This window comes from Pan troglodytes, chromosome 11 (assembly GCF_028858775.2).
Source record: "Pan troglodytes isolate AG18354 chromosome 11, NHGRI_mPanTro3-v2.0_pri, whole genome shotgun sequence".
NCBI lineage: Eukaryota > Metazoa > Chordata > Mammalia > Primates > Hominidae > Pan > Pan troglodytes.
In genome coordinates this window covers 49,297,142-49,318,201 of record NC_072409.2, presented here as the reverse complement: position 1 = coordinate 49,318,201, position 21,060 = coordinate 49,297,142, and the positions used below count along the sequence as shown (strand labels likewise).

Sequence of the window (21,060 nt, the reverse complement as noted above, 5' to 3'; positions counted from 1 at the left end):
CTCCTTTGTCTCATTAATTATTTGCAGCCATGTTGTTTAATTTCAAAGTTTGGAGATTTTCTTATTGTTTTTCTATTATCAATTATTAATTTAGTTCCATTTTAAATTGAATTTCATTGTGATCAGAGAACATGCTCTATATGACTTTAATTCTTTTAAATTTGGTTAGATTTGTTTTATTACCTAAAACATGGTATATCTTGGTGAATGTTTCATGAACACTTGAAAAGAATGTTTACTCTGCTGTGATTTTGTGGAAGGCTCTATGTATGTCCATTAGATCCTGTTGGTTGATTATTTTGTTCAGCTTTTGCCCATCCTTGTTGATTTTCTGTCTAGTAGTTCCATCAATGGCTCGTGGTATCAATTACTAGATTATTCTGTCTAGTGGGCTGTTGAAGTCTCCAACTATAATTGTGGATATATACATGCTTTCTTGTGATTGCTTCTGTTACAAGGATGGGTTCATACACATGCTTTGTTTCACCATGCTGTTCTCACTCAACAATTCCTTGTAAAAATCTTTTCAAATCAACTGTAATAGGACTCCAGTTCACTTTTAGAAATGGCTACATAGTACTATTCCATAGTGTAAATGTACCCGAATTTACCCTACCACTCTGTAGTGTGACATTTGCTTTGTTGGGTGGGCACCATAATCCTCAGTGAAAATTCTACCGGCTTTCTCAATTACAAGCCTGAATTTTGATGACAGAGGCTGATAGTTGGAAACTCATAGTAGTTAAGTGGACCATAGCATACAGTAGGGGGTAGAAGTGTGCAGGGTAGACATGAGTCTGTATTGAGCCTTTTGAGAAAAGAATGTGTGACTTTGAAAACCATCAATAATTCTGCTTGTAGGTCATAATAAGCCATAAAGAAAGCTCTACCATCTTTTCTTTAAAAAAGAGTAGTGATATCTTAGACAAAGATTAAATTATCTCTTAGTCATGTAGGCACATGAACTAAAGACCAAATTATTCTTAGGATAGGACAAAACTCTACAGATAGAATATAGGCCAAATGTGGCCAACACAGTAACTCAACCTTGTTCCTTACTATGAGCAGGGTGTCTTAAATTTAATTTACAAACCAGAATGTAAACAATAAGAGAATCTAGATACAGTGGGATCAAAACCGTTGAGGAAGTGAGAAATATTTGGCTTGGAGAAGAGAAGGCTAAGGAAAAACACCTCTTTAGCTACTTCAAGGACTGTCATCTGGTAAGGAAGGAGCTCCGTTCTGCCGGGCTTGAGAGGGCAAATGTCACCCAGATGAAGGGAGGTTGTATTAGTCAGCGTTCTCTAGAGGGACAGAACTAATGGAATAGATACATATATATAAAGAGTAGTTTATAAAGTATTAACTCGCACGATCACAAGGTCCCACAATAGGCTGCCTGCAAGCTGAGGAGCAAGGAGAGCCAGTCCAAGTCCCAAAACTGAAGAACTTGGAGTCGGATATTTGTGGGCAGGAAGCATCCAGCACGGGAGAAAGATGTAGGCTTGGAGGCCAAGCCAGTCTAGCCTTTTCAAGTTTTTCTGCCAGCTTTATATTCTAGCCATGCTGGCAGCTGATTAGATGGTGCCTACCCAGATTAAGGTCTGCCTTTCCCAGCCCACTGACTCAAATGTTCATCTCCTTGGGCAACACCCTCGCAGACACACCCAGGATCAATACTTTGCATCCTTCAATCCAATTAAGTTAACACTCAGTATTAACCATCACAGAGGTCATGGAGTGCAAGGCTCAATGGCCAGCAACACACTGGTCACTTCATCTAATAGGGAAATCCCGGCCATGGGAGGACTTCACACAGTCCCTGCTTCCCAAGGATTTTAACCCTGATTGAGTGCATTCCAACTCTAAGGGGCTACAGCCCATGTTACAGACAAATGACAGCTGATATGTAGTGTCAGGTGTCCCTGACTACAGCCATCCTTCAGTGGCACATCTTCCCCATCCCCTTGGCAAACACTGTGCACCCTCCCACCTCCAAAGAGCTTCTCACTCTGATTCTCCTGCTGTGAACACCCTCTACTCCTCCACCTACCCAGATCTGGATAGTCCTTCCAGACCCAGAATAAATCCCACCTCCTTGGCGAGGCATTTTCTGATAACCCCAGCCCACCACTGATCTCTTACCACATAATTAACACCTTTTTAGAACATAGATTTTTTTTCCCCGTTCAACTGAATCAAAAGTTCCTTTTAGGCAATCACCCTGTGCCTCTTTAACAACCTGCAATACCTTCCACAGAACAAGACGTGTAATTGAGCTTTCAAAAAATACTTGTTGATCCATTCATTTCCCCCTTTCTTTTTCATAAATCCATGTAATTTTAATTAGAGGTGGGGGCAAGTGAAAGTGTTAAGGAGTTTAGCTTTCTGTTTGGAAATGTGCTGGTAAAATTTGGCTATACAATATTTTAACTTAATAATGATCTCTCATGGCTGTCATTAAAGTTGAGTCTCTTACGGAAACCTTTCTGTAATTAGCTGTCAAGAGAAAGGACAGGAGAACACAGAATTCAAGGGTCTGCTAATAATGCTTTCCAACTACCAAACAGCCTTTAAAGATTTTGGGTGGGCTGTGGCATACATAGTTCATGGAAGGAACAATTACCAAGGAATTTACTAATAGAACAAAGTTCAAAATGTGCCTCCATGGAATTATGTTCTTAATCCCCAGCAGTATACAAACAGGCTCCAGGTCGCCTTCTGGACCAGTCGCTGTTGATCAGGCACATCCCCCAGTGCCCTGCAGCTGCTCCTATTCCTCTGTCGTCCGTCGCATATTAAGTATTTAACACGGGCTCCTGCTCTAGGGAAGCTTTGGGAGAGGCTGGCTGATAGAGTTTGGATCTGGTCCCCACCCAAATCTCATGTTGAAATATAATCCCCATGTTGGAGGTGGGGCCTCGTAGGACCCCATACGATCATGGCAGCAGGTTTCTCATGAATGGTTTAGCACCACCCCCTTCATGCATCCCCACCGTGCTGTTCTCACGATAGTAAGTGAATTCTCGTGAGATCTGGTCATTTAAAAGTGTAGGCGCCCTCCTTCTCTCTCTCTTGCTCCCGCTTCTGCCATGTGCCTACTCCCCACGTCACCTTCTGCTGTGAAGTCTTCCCAGAAGCTTAGCAGATGTCAACATCATGCTTTCTGTACAGCCTGCAGAGCCAGTTAAACCTCTTTTGTTTATAAATCACCCAGTCTTGAGTATTTCTTCACAGCAATGCGAGAATGGGCTAATACATTGGCTGAACACCCGTCCCACAATCCATGGCCTTACATCATGTCCTTGTCAGCTCAGGCTGCCATAACAAATATACCACAGACTGGGTGGCTTAAACTACAAACATTTATTTTTCATTCTGGAATTTGGACATCCTAGATCAAAGTATTGTCAGATTCAGTGTCTGGTGAGGGCTCGCTCACTGGTTGCAGAAGACTGTCTTCTTGCTGCATTCTTACATGGTAGAAGGAGGTCAAGCAAGCTCTCTGGGACCTCTTTTATAAGGGCACTAATCCCATTCATGAGAGCTCCACCCCTATGACCTAATCACCTCCCAAAGGCCTCACCTCCTAACACCATCGAATTAGGGTTTAGGATTTCAACAGATGAATTCTGGGAGGACACAGACACTCAGTTCATAACATATCACATATCAAAATTCATGGTCTGATGCCACACACATGTAAGCCCACCTAGATTATGGTTTCCCTAAGAGTGGGACCATTCATCCAATTCATCTTGGATTCTCAGGGGCTCCGGCATTGGGCATCTGATAGAGTCTCACTTCATATGGATTGACTTGAAGGCTACAGAGCTCTGGAGACCCTGAACAGAGGGCACCAGCTGCCTGAATGGGAGAGGCAGGACAGAACTGTTTGCTTATGTGAGCTGAGTCTTGAAGGACAAAGCGCATTATTTTAGGCCAAGATGAGAAGGAGAGAAGGGGCCCAGAGGGGAAGAGTTTGAGCTAAGCCCAAAAGTGCAACTGGTTTGGGAGAAAACAAGTTTCTCCATATGGTTGGAGTATCAGGGGGTAGGGGCACAGGAGATGAGGCTCCAGAAGTAAGATGAAGCCAAACTGAAAGTTTTTACACTCATAATAAGGAATTTGGATTGAATTCTGTAAGCAAGGCAAGCAAGCAGCAGAGAGCTTTTAATTAGGCAGATGAGATGACAGACATGTATTTTAGAAAGATAAATAATTCACCACATTTACAGAAAAAGGTGAAAAATGTATATTTATCTTACTAGATGCTGAAAAAAACCTGATATAATTCAGCAACCATTTCAGATTTCTAAAAAGCTAGGATCATAGGAAAATTTTCTTAACTTGTAAAAATGTATATAATAGTAAATGTTGTTGATATTTGAATACAGAAGAGCTCACTTTGTAGCCAGGAGCAACAAAGTAGCCTTCACCAATAGAATTGATAACTGTACTCAAAACCCCAGCCAAGGCAATAAGAGAAGGAAAGGAATAAACTTAGTATACACACAGTGAAAAATATCTCTCCAAGTGGAAAGATGAATATAGAAGAATATTCACTATTTTATAATTTGCGAGAAATTAGAAACTGTCTACCTGTCTAACAATAGGGAACTGTTGGAATAAATTTTAGTTCTCCCATAATTTGATTGCCAAGTGAATGCCAAAAAAAGAGACAGAATTATAGGTACTAATATTGAAAGATCTCCAAAGCATATAAAGTTAGAAGAGCAAGTCACAGATCAATATATGTAGAATGTTTTGTGTTGTGTAAAAGAAAAGAAGAAAAGATGAAAGAAAGAAAAGAAAAAGATGTGTTTGTGTGCGTGTGTGTGTGTGTTTTCACACACCCTGGAAATATAAGTAGCAGATCATTATTGGGGATTATCTCTGAGAAGAATAAAATTAGTAAGTGTCAGGAAGAGAACTGAGAGGAAATTTTCACTTTTCACCCCAAACATTTGTGTATTGTTTGAAACATTTCAGAGAGGCTGTATCATTTTTTTCTCTAATTTAATAAGAAAAGTATTTCCCAAAGCAATTTTCTGGCAAGATCAGTAGTTTATTGCAATCATCAAGGCAAAAAAAAAAAAATGGTGAGGGCATGAATCAGAATAAAAGGAAGAAGGGAAAAGAAGAAAAACTTGAAACCCTTTAGAGGTGGAAATGAGAGGTTGGTGACAACAGATGTAAGAGGCTTAGAAAAAGGAAGTGTTCAGTGACGACTTGGGGGGTCTCAGATTTGGGGAGAGGATGAACAGTGCAGTGACACATGAACAAGAAACAGATGCCAAAGGGAAAAATTGTGAATTTATTTTGAGACATGCTACACTTAAAAGGCCTCCGAAACAGTAGATGGGCAGGTTGCACCACCAGTTAGCGACACAGACCTGGGTAGATGTTTCAGTAGCCTTGAGCCCATGACGCTTGTCTCAGCTTCCAACATCACTCCTAATTGTCTTCTAATTGCCTCTACTTTCATTCTTACTTTTCCGATGGTTTCTCCACACAGAAGATAGAATAATCTTTTGGAAAATTGCCAGTGGCTTCCCACCATACTTGCCAAAGTCCAGTGAGCTGTAGGTCTGACCTCACACCCCGTCTGGTTCCACACACTCCAGCCACGCAGGCGCACTCTGCTTCTGTCGCCTCCTGGAGATGGGCCCACACACTCATGCACTGACACCTACACACACATGTCCCATCCACCTGCCAGATAATCCCACCCATTATTTGGGCTCCATTTCAGTATCATCTCCTGGGAGAAGCCATCCTTGATTTCCATGTCACCACAACTAGTGCGGCCCCTGGTATTTTCTCTCCTCCGCCTCCCCAACTGGCACTGAAGGAGCAGGAAGCAAAAAATTCACCACTCTATCCCCAATCCTAGCACAGGCCTAGCACAGAATAGGGGTTCAATAGATACCCGTTGAATGAAACAATTGATTTAAAAATTGATGAAGGAATACACTAGTGAATGGGTGGATGGGGATGGCAATACTGGAAAAAATCCAGAAACAAAAATGGGAAGACAAGAGGACTGCACAAGAACCAAAGGAGAAAACGTTTCAAGGCCGAGACTGGGAGTCCTCCAGGGAGAGGCTGTGAGCCAACAGCATCGGGGTCTGCGGGGAGGGAGGTCAGGCGGCAAAAGAATCGAAAAGGGGTTTAGATTTCATACAAGGGGGCACCAACGAACCTTTTCCAGATCACTATCCACAGACTGGGAGAAGCCGATCACTGCATGTTGATGTGAATAAGAAGAGAGGAAGTGAAGTGGGAAGGAAAGGATGCGCAAGGGAAGAGAGAGGGCTTCAAGTGGAGGCAGGATGCAGGAAAGGCTGATTTAGCAGGGAACAGACCTCAGGAGTGTGTCCCTCTTCCTGTATATGTAATTATAAGACACGCGAAGGTAATAAGTACTAAAAACGCAGCACCTTCTAATGATTGTATTACACTTTGCTGTTGTCTGCACCTTGAGGTTGAATCCACTGTACTGTGTGGTGTAGACTCTACCAGCTGAGCTACTGCACTCCTCTTCCCGTCTCCCAGTGGCAGCAGGGCAGTGGCTCTTCACAGCACGAAAGCTGGCAAAACTTCAAATCATGACTTTTTTGTCCTGAGAGCCAGATGTTAACCATTGGCCAGCACACCCCTGCCCGGGGGGTCCAGCAGGAGGGAGGGAGGGAGGGCAATGAGGGGGACAGGGGTTGTGGTCAACACCTGGACATCAGAATTCTCCCCTCTGGCTGTTATTTGTGAGTCTTATTTTCTCCTCTCACCTGAGTTAATAAGCCATTCTGCAAATGAGGTTCTCGTCTATTACAGGAGTTGCTACTTCCAGTGAAAAAAGTCACAGCTCAGTTCTCTAGATAGTGCAGCCATCACCTTCTTACAAATAACAATCCTTTAAAAAGCAGTTTCTCTATCCCAGAGACCAGAGGAGACCCTGGAGAACTCAGCCCAAGGAAGGGGAGAGGCGGGCTGACCAAGCAAGGGGTACCATGATCCCATCAGTCATATGGACGTGGAAAGTCAGAGGATGAAAGGAGGCTTCTCAGCATGTGGGAAGCAGGAGGGAATCAGGGGCACCTGCCAGGTCCCAGGCCCTCCCAGCTCACCCACCTGACCGTGACCTTCTGTTCTCAGCCCAACTTCCCAAAAGAGGCACCACCCTGCCTAGTTCCATTTTCTGAGAGTACTTACTTGCTATTTGTTCTTTAATTTGGTCAAACCCAAATAGAAACATGCACGAGTATACTTTTTAGAACTTCCATGACAGCAAATCTTAAATTGAGAAAATCACATCTATAAATTATTATTATGCTATTATTGTTTGCAAATTAGGGGGAAAAACCCCATGGCTTTTCCATTTTACTGGTGAAACACCTTGATACAGAAGCGTGTTTCCCCTCCTGGGTGCCTCTGCCTCTGGCTGTGACTCAAAAGCATCAATGTAAGGTGGCTACATGTCCTGCTGCTGGGCTTGCCCCCACCTTGAGGGACCATATCAGGTGTGATTCCAGGGGCAGGCGGCCACCCGGGCCCCCACACCCTGAGCCAGCTTGCGAACCACAGCCATGGGCCCTTGCCACTTAACCCCATAAAGACCTACCTATACAGCTCTCCTTGTGGGCAGAGTCACAGTTTATCCATCTTGTAGCTCAGACCCCTACTCTAGCATCCATCTATAGTAAACCCTAAACAAACATTTGAGGAATTTAAAAATGTTTCCCTATTTGGGTCGGGCACGGTGGCTCACGCCTGTAATCCCAGCACTTTGGGAGGCTGAGGCAGGTGGATCACCTGAGGTCGGGAGTTCGAGACCAGCCAGACCAACATGGAGAAACCCTGTCTCTACTAAAAATACAAAATTAGCTGAGCGTGGTGACGCATGCCTGTAATCCCAGCTACTCAGGAGGCTGAGGCAGGAGAATTGCTTGAACCCGGGAGGCGGAGGTTGCTGTGAGCTGAGATTGCACCATTGTATTCCAGCCTGGGCAACAAGAGCAAAACTCCATCTCAAAAAAAAAAAAAGTTTCTCTATTTGATGCCCACAGGAATAATAATAAAATCTGAGACTCTTTCAGGCAAGTTTATTTGATCATTCCTTATCCCATATTTCCATATTGTTAAGAAATAGAAATCCCTACAAGTGGTTCAGGTCAGCTAGTGGCCACTCTAGAAAATACTTCCAGAGTTTATGTATATTTCGGGGGTGAACTGTGTATGTCCACTTGACTGAGCCATGAGATGCCCAGATATTTGGTTAAACATTATTCTGGTGTGTCTGTGAGAGTTTTTCCTTTTTGATAAAATTAACATTTGAATCAGTAATAAACTGAATAAACAGATGGCCTTCCCCAATTTGTGTGGCCCTTGTCCAATCAGTTGAGGGCCTGAATAAAGCAAAAAGCCTGACCCCTCCCCTGGATAAGAGAGAATTCCTCTTGTTGGGCTGTCTTCAAGCTGGGACACTATTTTTTCCTGCCTTCAGATCAGACTGAAACATTGGCTTTTTCTGGGTCTCAAGCAGGACAGCATCAGAACTGGAACTGACACCATAAGCTTTCCTGGGTCTGGCCCACCCTGCAGATCTTGGGACTTGCCTGCCTCCAAAATTATGCAAGCCAATTCCTTATAATAAATCTCTTTTATTATAAGAAACTCTTGGTTCTGTTTCTCTGAAAAACCCTGACTAATACTATTAAAAGCAACTTGGGAGAACACCCATTTCCAGAAGGCTCCTCTGATGCTGGAAGAGGCCCTGCCGGACACTGAGCAGAGGAGGTTGGGAGGTGTGACTCCCACCTCCCCACCTGAGGACTAGGAGGCCTGCCCCTCCTCACAGCTCACAGTGCTTCTCAGGGACCACAGAGTCAAATCCAGGACGTCTGAGCACATAACGGGACCCTGAACCACTTGGCCATATTTGGTATCACTGTTAAGCCCAAGGCTGCAACTTATTAGTCAAGAACATGGTGTGCTCTCCAAGCACTGAGGTGGAGGCACCACCCAGACCTGCACAATTCTAGAGCTCCACTAACACATTTGTAAGTTCATTCCTGAAGGACAGTCACCACGTGCCAACTTGAGGCCCTCATTCCCACTGCGTGAGGAGGGCCTTCATGTCTAGAAGGAATTTGGACATCCAGGCCACTGCTTGACCCACACCAGGGCAAAGGCAGGCCCACACAAGTCCACAGAAGAGCAACAGGCAAAACCCGAAAGTCTGGAAACCACTCCTAAATAGTGCAAGGCGGGGGTGGGGTGCAGATGGCACTGAGCTGATGGCTGTTGAAGTTGGGTGGCGGGCCATGTGTCCCTGGGGCCTCATTTTACCATTCTCTCTATTTTGTTGTGTTTATATGTTTCCTATGATGATGTATGTTTTAAAATCCTCATAATAAATGTTTAAATTTCATAAAAGGGTGGTTTACAAGGCATGTTACAAGGTTGGCAGGTGACCTTGCAAGACAGGCAGGGCTGCAAGCAGAGGAGGTGGAGATCAGTGTGAGGCAGGTTAGGCTCCCTCACCCCTCCTGCCAGGTCAGGGATGGGCAGGACAAATGGGCTCAAGGCTCTCTTTCTCCTGCTGCCAGTTTTTAGGGGCCTTTCCTGCTGAGTGGGTTGTGGAGGCCTTTTCCTTGGGAAGATCCGAGGCGTCCAAACCAAGACTCAAGAGGGAGAGGCAGCAAGGAGGGATGCGCTAAACCCTGGGTGGTGAGGGGGCTCCTGTTTGGGATTCGACATGGTACAGCACAGGGGCACATCCAGGAACTAAACCATGTGCCTGGCATGGGCCAACCTGTATTTTTGCCAGCCTGAAGCATAGCTCACGCAGTCAAAATCAGCAGGGAGGGCTCACCATGGCCAGAAGAGACACCTGCACTACTCACTTTAATCCTAGAAAGATGCATATGTAGGCCTGGCACAGTGGTTCATGCCTGTAATCCCAACACTTTGGGAGGCTGAGGCAGACAGATCACTTGAGGCTAGGAGTTCAAGACCAGTCTGGGCAGCATAGGGAAGCCCCATCTCTACAAAAAGTAAAACAATTAGCCAAGCATGGTGGTGTGTGCCTGTATCCCAGCTATTCGGGAGGCTGAGGTGGGAGGATCGCTTGAGCCTGGGAGGTCGAGGCTACAGTGAGCCATGATCATGCCACTGGATTCCAGTCTGGGCGACAGAGCGAGACTCCATCTCAGAAATAAACAAGTGCATATGCTAGGGAATAATGGAATACAGTTGGCCCTCCAAATTCATGACAATATTTTTTTAAATACATGATAAAAATAACAATACAAAAATTAAAAATAACACAAATCGAACAATGCAGTATAACAAATATTTGTGTAGCATTTACATTGTAATAGATATTAGTAATCTAGAGATATTACATTTATAGTATACGGTGTATGGAAGATGTGCATAAGTTATTTGCAAATACTGCACCAGTTTATATCAGGGACTTGAACATGCTCGAATTTTGGTATCCATGGGGTTCCTGGAACAAATCCCCCCTCAGATCTCAAGGGATGATTGCACACAAACCCCTCATAATTCACTTACATTTTGTCCATCTTCCGGAGGGACAATAAGTCATTGTGAAGGGCTGTGTCTTCCAGGCAAAGAACACTCAAAACAACTAGGTTTTCATCATTTTATCTTAAGAAATAAAAGCCATCTGTGACTCCTGCTTTGGTAAACTGTAAGAGGCCCAGAGTATACAGTACCTCTGCTAAATACCACCTTAGGGGTAAATTCCTTGTCAACAGAGCTAGAACCATATTTTGATTTTTTTTTTTTTTTTGAAAAAAACAGAAAGTTTCTATTTGGGCAGGTGGCAGTGGAAATTTTTAATGTCTGCAAAGCAAAAAGCACTATTGTCAGTAGATTGCCAAACAATTATATTTAATGGAATTTGATAAAATGAAGTTTGTCAGAATGACCTCAGAGTAGAGAGCACTTCTGATGTGAGGCTGGGTGAAGGCCAAGTTCCAGAGTTTGAAGGGTTCATAAGAGTTTAAATTCTTGAAATTTGGAATGGACTGTTTGCTTCTTTTTCTGCCTATTCAATAGACGAAAGTGAGAAAAGCCTCTTTTGAGGGGTTCTCCACTTTGGGGAAACCATGCATTTCAGATGATATCCAAGGATGGCTTCAAGTCTGAAGTAAGCAGCATTATAACAATGAGCTCTTTGAACATTTTTCTTCTTGGTTTTGAGGAGCTTCAAATATCCAGACAGCTGCTGAGGCATCAGGCACCTGGAAGCTCCAATGGACAGGGTAAGGCACCTGCTCGAGCTGTCACCTCGATTTCCCTTTTCTGCAGCTTCTTCCAGCATCTAGGCTTCACTGCAGATCCTCACAGGCACCTGGGCTCATGGCTAGAAACCCAGATCTTCACTAGATGGCAGTGGTATCTGCCAGACCAGCTGAGGTGCAGAGCAAGGCATGTCTGAACCCAGAATCCATAGATCATAGAATCCATGGATCTAACTAAACTGCTGCCACCTGCCTCAAAAAGAGACCCCAGCCAGAGGTGCCATCCAGAGCTGAGAAGATGCTTGCCAGCCAAGAAGAGCAGTGCCTCTTCCAGTCATGTCAGGTGGTACAGGAGGGCTGAGGTATATCCGGCACCTTCTCACCAACTCTCCTCACAAAGACAAAGAAGATCAGCATGGCCTGTAACCATGGAAACATGGCCTTTGGCCCCTGGTATTTCACTGGGGGTCAAGTGGTCCAAAGAGGGATGCCTAATCCCTCTCATCCCAGTGTAACTGGTGCCACTCTGCTTATTTATAACCATGACTGCTCTGCAACTCTGACGTGGCCACTCAGGGAAAATTCACCAATTCTAGCACTGGGAGACATGGACTAATTACTCCCAGTGGACCCTCGGTGGATCCTTGTCACACTGTTATTGTTTTGGTTGGGAGGGGAGAGGCAAAATCACAGTGGGGTCAAAATGTTTTGTTTTGTTTTTTAACTCAACAGAAAATGAGTAATTATGAACTTGTAAGACCAAAACCAACTTGTAAGGCATATTGTGCAGCTGCACATCCCCACACCCCATCACACACACACAGACACAGACACACACACACACAAAGACACAGACACACACACAGACACACACACACAGACACACACACACACACGATGGTCAACATCCATCCACTCAGTAGGCTGTTCCTATGCTCACTGCCTCCCACCTTAAACATATTATTTTTCCACCACATACTATAGAACTCTTATGATAAATTGCAAAATTGTTTTCTTGTCCTTTACCCAGGAAACACACATAACTGGTCATTTCTTTCCATTGCATCAGAAACCATTTTATTTATGAATTAAATAATTCACTAACTCTACTGCCCTTGGGTATTTTCATTGAACATGCTGGCTCCTCCTTGTTGCTTTCCTCTGAGCCCCACCATGGACTTGGATCCTTGTACTGCAGGGTCTGGCCCTGGCCCCAGTGATCCAGCAGGTGTCCATCAGGTGAGCACACTCCTGATACTGCAGTGTGCTTCCCTGGGCCCGTCTCTTCCATTTACATTAGATGCTGGTGCAAAAAACAATACAGATGCCACCATTTCTGCCTCGGCCAGGCCTCCAACCCATAGAGACCAACCCCAGCATAACCCTGCCTTCAACTTGCTGCAGCCAGGGACAGCCAGGTCCAGAGAGGTGAGCTGACTGCTCTAGCCCCACATTAAGCTGGCGGTGGAGCTGCAGCCCAGGTGTCCTGCCTTTCACCAGTCCAGGACCTTCACCAGGCCAGGTGTCTGCTCTAATGTCCCCTACCCTAAGCCAGGCACTGCAGGCCAGCAGCACCGGCACATCCTGCAGTGTGCCTGGAAAGCCAGTCTTGCAAGTGGGTTCACGTGTTTGCTGCCCAGGCTTTCTGTTCCCAGGACTCTGCTTTAATGATAGTAATCATATATTCCTCAAAACTATGACATATACTCAAAGGTAAGACACCGTGCGGAGGCAGAGAAGCAGCCATCTGTTCTTTATAGGATGGAAGTTTTGTCGTAGCTTATCTTTTTCTTAAACATGAATATAAAAGAAATGACTGAGATAATTGGGTATTTCTAGAAATATGACATTTCCTATTTTCTAACAAGAAAGAAAACAGCCCCCATCCAAAGTCATCACAAGTCATCTACCTGTGGGCTGTGGGGTGTGTGTGTTGTGTGTGTGCAGTGTCTGTATGGACGTGTGTGGGTGCATGGTGTGTATGTGCATATGTGTGTGTATATGTGAGGTGTGTGTGTGGTTTGTGTATATGTGTGTGGTGTGTGTGTGCCTTTAACACATCTATGTTTGTGTCACATAAAAAGAGACAACTCACTATCCAGATCAAATTAATAACTTTATATATTAATGTCAAAAGAAATTCTTAAACTATTTTTCAAACCATTTAGATATTTACATGTCAGCCATCCATATCATAAGATTTCGAAAGAATTTTGAGAAAAAAATCAACTTTTTAAAGTTCAACTCCACATCAAAATCAATTTTTCAGTCTAGAGGTAAAATAAAATTTTACAATATTATAGTAGAATTGATATAGTTATTTTAATATAGTTAAAATAACTTTTGTATGATCTTTGCTCACAGTTACCAAAAGAATACAGCTCTGAGAAAATGAAAATTTAAGATATTTTTATACACTTTGTCAAGTGAAAAAAATTAAGAATAAATTTTTGAGTAAATGTAATTTACGAAGACCACCTATAAAAGGCAGTAGAGCATTTACAAATAAAGCAAATGATTTATACCACCCCAAATATCATTAGATGCACAAATGGGAGAAATAAAATAATTTTTAAAGAGTCCTTGTAAAAACAGAGCTTTGTTCCAAAAGGGAAGCATATCAGGAAGGGTCCAGTGTATCAGAAAATAATGCAGTACTTTTCTGATCGTTAAATCTACTATAAATAGCTTGCCATTTTCACTGTCAGTAAATATACAACACTCCACAAGCTGAAACCTATATAACTTCGCTGGAGCCTTCACAGGTGTTTATGAATGGCGTAATCTGCTGGCTCACTGAATGCTGACGCTGTTGGAATAGCTCTGAGCAGTGGGCACCTAAAACCATTGCTTTTACATTGGGCCTCCTGATTCTTGCCCTTGGCACTTGGGTCATTTCTAAATATGGTCACTTCTTACCCTTTTGAAGTCTGTGCTGTGATGTGCTCTAAGAAGGAGCCCATCTTTTGGGGACCACGCTGGGGCCAAAGGCAAACCCGGTGCAGCCCACACAGCATTGCTTCCTGCTCCAGCCTCGCCCCTCCAGCAGGCAGTTTCAGAGCTGAATGTCAAGGCTGTGCTTGTCTTCAGATGGCCCACTGGCTCTTTAAAAACTGAACCCCTGCCTCCTGTCCCCTGCACTGTTCGTATTCCTTCCTACAGTTTCCCCACCGTGGATCTGAGGACAGAGAAGGTGGAGGACCAGGATATTGCCTTTTGAACCTGCTAAAGACCAGCAGCCTCCTTGAGTGATTGGGGTCCTACCCAGGTTTGACTTTAGGATAAGATAATTTAAAGGTGGGCAGCACCGTAATCAATACTCATTTGTATTTCTTTTAGGTCCAAATATCAAATACTTTTAAAATGGAAATTTAATGAAAATAGTCATTGTTCTTTGCTGTTGGATTTTTCTTTTCTATCAAGAGCATAGTTCCTTGTTCTTTCTTTTACGTCACCAAAAGAAAAAAGGAAATGTCAAGATACTTAGGGGAGTAAAAAGGTGCTGCCAATGAGGCCCAGCTGAAAAGAATATAAACCTCTAGGCAGAGTAAGCTGCAGCCTTTCTGTGTGCATAGCCCCATTCTGTTATTTAGCAGCAAACTCAATGATGGACCAATTAGACATGCTTTGAGCTTTGAATTCTACTGTTGCTCAGGAACTTCTTCCATGTTTAAATGTTAAGTCCTTCATTAATTCACATTCTAAGCTGTTGCTCAAATAGTTTAATGTTTCCTAGATGATCAAAATTCACCAGACTTCTGTATTTTACAGTCCCTGTTCTCAGATTAAGTTGAAATATTTTTGAATTATAATTCATATGTGCAATATCCTAATATCACCTGTAAGTAGGTATTTCTTTGAGGGGGAAAATCTATAATACAGTATATAAATTTTCCAGGAAACTAGAAAACATTTGGGGGCTTTATTTTTAATTTAGAAAAAAATTATATCAAAGAGAATAATGCATCCTTTCCCAAACCCTAAACCTTTAGATTTTACTATTGGTATCTAGTCATATGATAAAGATGGCCCATTTCTATCTACCAGAAATCTTTTAAAGTAAGGATACCGGTAGAACTATTCAAAAATTCTAAATAACGCCAAATTAAGATTGTTTTCAGTTTAACAATTTTTCAATAAAATAAGTTCGAGGTTTTAAACTCAACATGGGCAATGCGGGAATTTGCACATGTGCGCCAACAGAGGGCCATGTGATAATTTGAATCAAACATGCACACACACTTTAGCATCTGGTTTTCTTTCTGCGTGATTTCAAACTTCTCCAGGACAGCAGAGGACAATGCCTGCGTTTATGTTCACATCACAGCACCATTCATGGCTGCTAATGAACAAGGAACCAAAACATGGATGGTACAGAGCCCTAATTAGTCATGCCATGCACCCCTCAACCCATCACTGCAACCCCTTAAATTTGAGGCAACACAAAGTAACCCCAAGACACAGACAAGCTCTGTGCAGATCCAGCCCTTTGACTATGAATACTACTGCTGATGCTGCCAGTAAGTCACAAACCTTACAGCAACAGATTGTCGACGCAGAGCCGTCTTATTTTCGTACATTCATCATTATTTTGCCACATTTGACCTTTCAAACTGGATGCTGGCCTTCCTTCTTTAAAAAGCAAAAGCAAAGTTCTAAGCAAAGTGATTAAAACAAAAATTTAAAGCCATAAGTTTGAGAATTCTCCCTCAATTTGAAAACTACTCTGTTTAATATGACAGGTAGAAAAAGCTTTGCCAAGGTCTATTTGTCTATTTGAAATGTAGGCTTTTTAAAACAGCAATTATGCTAACACCCCAGAAGTAAACACAACCTCAAAGCTGTCAGGGATTTTTGGTTTGGTTTGTTTTTTTCTTTTTGTTTTGGTCCCTGGTTATATAATTTAAATAAGCAAAACAAGAAGAATATTCAGTACCTCTTAAAATAAACTCAACCAAATATGCATATATTATGCTCATCTATACCCCTTTGGTAAAATATAATAATCCATAGTTCGAAGGTTAAATTAAAAAGCAGACTGAAAAGGTGAAGAAGCCCTCTTTTAACAACAATGGCCACATTCATCTGTAAGTACTTTTTATATAGTTAAAGGCAATCCACAAAGTTAAGTATTTCTGTTAATATTTTGGTTCCGAAATTACCAGACACTGCATTTTACCTGAGGATGTGTTCTATTTAATTTTTACACTGGAATCTGCAGCCAATATTTACGGAACAGACATCCTGGGGGTTTCTCAGTGTTATTGAGGACACCGTGGGGATAGAGTTTGTGTCTCATTTCTTTCTCAATACAAAGCCATGCCTTGGAGTGGCAGGACTGAAATACTGCAACTTCCATCCTTAACCCCTGTCTGCTCGGCTGTGGAGGCTGTTAAAGCTCTGAGCTGCCCAACCGGCAGAAGGAAATAACCGCGTGGCAGATTACTTGAACTGTGCTGAGCATTTTTCCTTAAATATCATAACATGCCTGCATAAGGGTGGAATTTTATTGACTACATCGTGATTTTATCATCTTTGTGTTGGAGGAAAAAACTCCTTTCCAGCCTGTGGCTCCAAGCGCAGCGCCCTAGTTCCCTTTTAGCACATTTAAATGGAAGACTACAGTCACCAGAAAAATAGTCCCAGAATTCTCATTCCGCTGCTGTAAATCAGAACCTTTCCTTAGGGAATGAAAGACAAACCCCAAGAAAACCTGGGCTGGGTGAGAAAGTAAAGCCCGTCGAAGAGAAAGCAGCACAGCATTTGGCCTGCTCTGCAAGGAGCTGGGAATTCTTGCTGAGGGGGGCAACAAGATACCCACCCTCCCGCCGGGGAAGACACAGCAGGAGTAGGGCCGCCACTCCGTGCATCTCTCCTCCCGGGGGCTGCCCAGGTCTCCCCAGCGCGTTTCCTAGATACTAGGCAGGCCGGACCCCCGCTGCCCAGGGTTGGGCGCCCATGACACTGGTCAGACATCTGGTAAGCCAGGTGGCAAAGGCGTGCCAAAAAAGTGGAGCCTAGGGAAAACCGGGACGGAGCGGGTCACCCGAGTGGTAAACCTTTTCCCAATGGATGCGGGAAAAGCGCATTTGTAGTTCCCTCCTCACCGCTGTCAAGCGAGCTGATTGCTAAGGAGTGCGCATTTGCTTGCCTCTAACGTGACAGTCGCGGGTGCGCCCCGCACCCCGGGCTTCAGGGAATGAAGGAGTCTGCCCCGAACTGGCCCCCACCCTGGCCCCAGAACCCCCAACCCCCAGGGCGGCCCGCGCCCGCACCCACCTTGACCACGTAGGTGACTCCGGGCCCCAGCACCTGGTCGCTGGCGTGCGGCGCCCCCCGAGGGGGCCTGGGCAGCGGCTCGTCGCCGGGCCGGCCCTTCCTGGCGGCGCTCATGGCCGGGGCGCGGGGCGCCGAGGGCGCGCTGCCGTCCGGGGCGGCCAGGCTGGGCGCGCTGCAGCTGCCCGAGAGCCGCGCGCCCGCCCGCTCCCGGGCGGCCGACGACAGGCCGCGGAGGCCCGAGCTGGAGAGTTTCAGGTGGGACACCTTGTGGAGCAGGTGGCCCAGGCTGCCGGGCCCATCGTCGGGCGCCTTGCGCAGCGCCTCGCCGGACACCAAGTAGGGAGCCGCCGCCGGGGTCGCGCGCGCCGCCGAAACCTTGCCTCCGCCGCCGCTCACCGACAGGCTGTGGAGAAGGTCATCGACCGATGTCACCGAGTCATTCCTGAAGCGGTTGTACTTGGTGCGTGGAAGCATGCCCCTCCGTGGGCTCGCTGCATCCGCCCGGGCGCTGCTGGTGCCGGCCCCGGCGCGGGCTGCCGCGCATAGCAGGCGAGCCACTGTCCCCGGAGCGGGACGGCGAGTGGGGGCCCCGGGACAGCCTTCTGGAGAACGAGAGCAGAGCAAGAGGATGGTGCCCTCCCACCATTAAAAGCCAGCACAGCGGCGGCCGCGCAGCCCCGGCCCGGGAGACCGCTGCTTGGGGTTGCACGTTTGCTTTGCAAAAGTCATAGTTGCCTCTGATGGAGCGCCCAGCTGCTTGGGGCTGCTCACAGCAAAAGCATGACTCACTCTGAGAGGAGACCCTTCTCAACAAAGGCTCGGTGAGCACTGCAAATCACTTCCTGTAGCAGAAAAAAAAAAAAAGGAAAAAAAGAAGAAAAAAACGACATCCACCCGCTGACAGCACACTATAGCCAATCAATTCTCAAATTTCCTTTTTCTACCTTCCCAGATATTTCCTTCCAACCTTTGATTTTTCACCTTCCCATCCCCCGCAATCTGCATTTGTGCCAAAGGTAAATCCAATCCAGTTCCTTCAAATCGTCAAATGAACTTTCTGAAACCCATTATTCTGTTAGGTTTTGCTCGTCCCTGCTCAGCCCATCTGTGTGAGCCTGTAAAAGTGTCTAACAGCGATGCGTTAAAATGTGACGAAGGCTTTTTAAGAATCAGATCTTCAGCGAATCCTGATGAATCTTGACTTGGAAGGCAGCAGGAATTTTTAAATAGAAAAAAACAAACAGGATATTCACCCCCAGGTGACTGTAAAATACCAGTTTCCTGGGTTTTGCTTTTTCTTTTCAAATTAATAGAGCAGCGATGACAAGTGTCTTTGTGGCAATGCAGTTCCTCAAAAAAAAAAAAAAATCTGCATATGAACTTCTGCACAGTGCCAATCAAGGGGTCTTCCCTGCTCATTTACAGCAGTCTTTCTCAGCCAGGGTTAAGTTGAATATCCACTTCCAAAAAAGAAGAGTGCTTCTTTCACGAGTGGCAACAGGCTCCAGAAATCCATTCCAAAAAAGGGGCTGCATTTGAAGCTTTAATCCTACTGAATGTGTTTAAGCTCTGGAAAAACGCCTAAGAAATGCTACAAATACATTTCAATGTTCCTTCAGTTGCTGCTTGCAACCCTGCAGTCAGGAAGGAAAAAATGCAGCTGTTCTTATTGCACATCAAATCCACAGGGAGGAAAATATGCCTTCTTTTCAGGAGTCAGGCTCGGGCTCGCAAGTAAAATGCACAGGCCTTCTTCCTCTCAGTTAGGAGAGCAAGGCTTTCGCTGTCCCCAGAGGTCTGCCCGAGACTGAAGCCCTCTGACTCTTGACCTCAGTGGGCTCTGCCAGGCTTCCTCATGCATTAGGATCACCTGCTCCACAGTGAAACACTCACTATCAAAGTTTTCCCGCAACTTCTGAGCAAGCGAATAAATTCAGCTCTAGCACACTCTCAGGTCACCCTGAGTCCTCTCACTCCCATGACCGAACATGTGGGGCACGTGAGGTCCTGAGTCTTGAACCCTGCTCTATGGAGCAGTTTAATGAGCGCCACTCATGGCGGGCGAGCGGGTGAGGCCAACCCCTAGGACGCAAGAGCGCAGAGGAGCCGCGGCGTCCGGGGTACAGGAAACGCGTCCGCACGGCTCGCCTCCTGTGCCGCAGCCCTAGCAGAACAGCCACACGGCACTCATTTGTTCCCTTTCCCTAGCTTGCATAGCAACAGCAATTGCACACCCCATAGATGATTTTGATGGTTATCAGAGTCCTCCCCAGATCTGTAGCGAAACAGCCCTATCATTCCCAAAGCGAGATCTTCATTAGATGCAGACAAAAACAGCAAAATGTGAATGAAATGCTGTTTGTGTGAATGAAAAGGCTAGCGAGCGAGCCAGCGTTTCTGTGAATGAAGCAGGGCCTTGCAGCCGGTGCCAGGCAATCCCCTGGGCTCCAGCGGCCTCAGCCAATGAGCGGCCGCGCCGATGACTCATTCAACAAAGGCTTGCTCAATAGTGGAAGATTCCATTTCAATCAAAGGCGGGATCTTTTATCCAACGGCAGTGTGGGAAAAAAAAAAAAGAAAAAGAAAAAAAAACACCCAGCCGGATTACAAAGATACCGGGAGGAAGAGGCCAGCTGCTATGGAGAGGAAAAGCTAGTTTTACAAGGGAATTCAAGATCCCTTGGTCAGGTCTAAGTGTGAAGAGGGTCTCTCTTGGAGGTGAGCTGTGCCCCTAAACTTTCATTCAGCCGTTCATTTACATCAAGGAGCAACCATGAATGTGCCAGTCGTTCAGCTTTTATTATGAATGTACATTGAATGCACGTTCAAAACCTAGGTTCCTAGCCCTTGATTCTTTTTTTGTAAAAGGCATGTAGGACACCTGTACACGTTCTGAGGCTTCAGGGAGAAAAAAAATCCAAAGCTATGTACTTAACGTTTAGCCAACAGGAGACTTTTATTTCTTTTATTATGAGGCCAGTGGAGGGAAATTGGTCATTTTAAAATATAAATAGCAACATAAATTTACTATATGTGAAAAGATATATAATCAAAGACGGAAATTAATATTCCAAGAACACAGTAGTATGGTAAAACCTCACTTACCTGGAAAATAGTATCAACATTTTGGAACGTAGCAGAAAGATGGAAAAAGAAAAACCCGAAGGCCTCTCAGCATCAAAAGGAGGCTGTGCAGCCCACACAGAAGTTCACACACCCTACTCATGAGAAAACCCTTTGCCCTTTCTGGGGAGCTGTTCATGTTTATTTTAGACCCTGTACCAGAAAGCCCACATATCTTCTTGATCAACATAGAGACAGATGAGAGAGGAGACCACTGGGACAGAAAATGCTAAATGTAAATGAAATTTTCTGTTGCTGGCTTGCTTGATAGCCATGAAAGGAAGCAGGAAAAAAACCTCCATTTTAAAGTCAGCCCTGAGATTCACCAAAGCCAGGCAGTCTGGGGCAATTTACAATGAGAGCCTTTCCAGTATGTTGTGGTTTT

At 44.9% G+C, this 21,060-nt stretch overlaps 1 protein-coding gene across 2 annotated transcripts in view; it reads right to left on the bottom strand.

The window, feature by feature from the left end:
* The window catches only part of SHC3 (SHC adaptor protein 3), a 171,638-nt gene extending 153,254 nt beyond the window's left edge, over positions 1-18,384 (bottom strand). The window contains exon 1 of one of the 2 annotated variants that reach the window (XM_520118.9): positions 17,553-18,384. In XM_520118.9, the coding sequence (XP_520118.3) occupies positions 17,553-18,026 (474 nt within the window). In that variant the 5' untranslated portion in view covers positions 18,027-18,384. The remainder of the gene's footprint in view (positions 1-17,552) is intronic. The other variant, XM_009456850.5, reaches the window with a different exon arrangement.
* Positions 18,385-21,060: the final 2,676 nt, after the last annotated feature.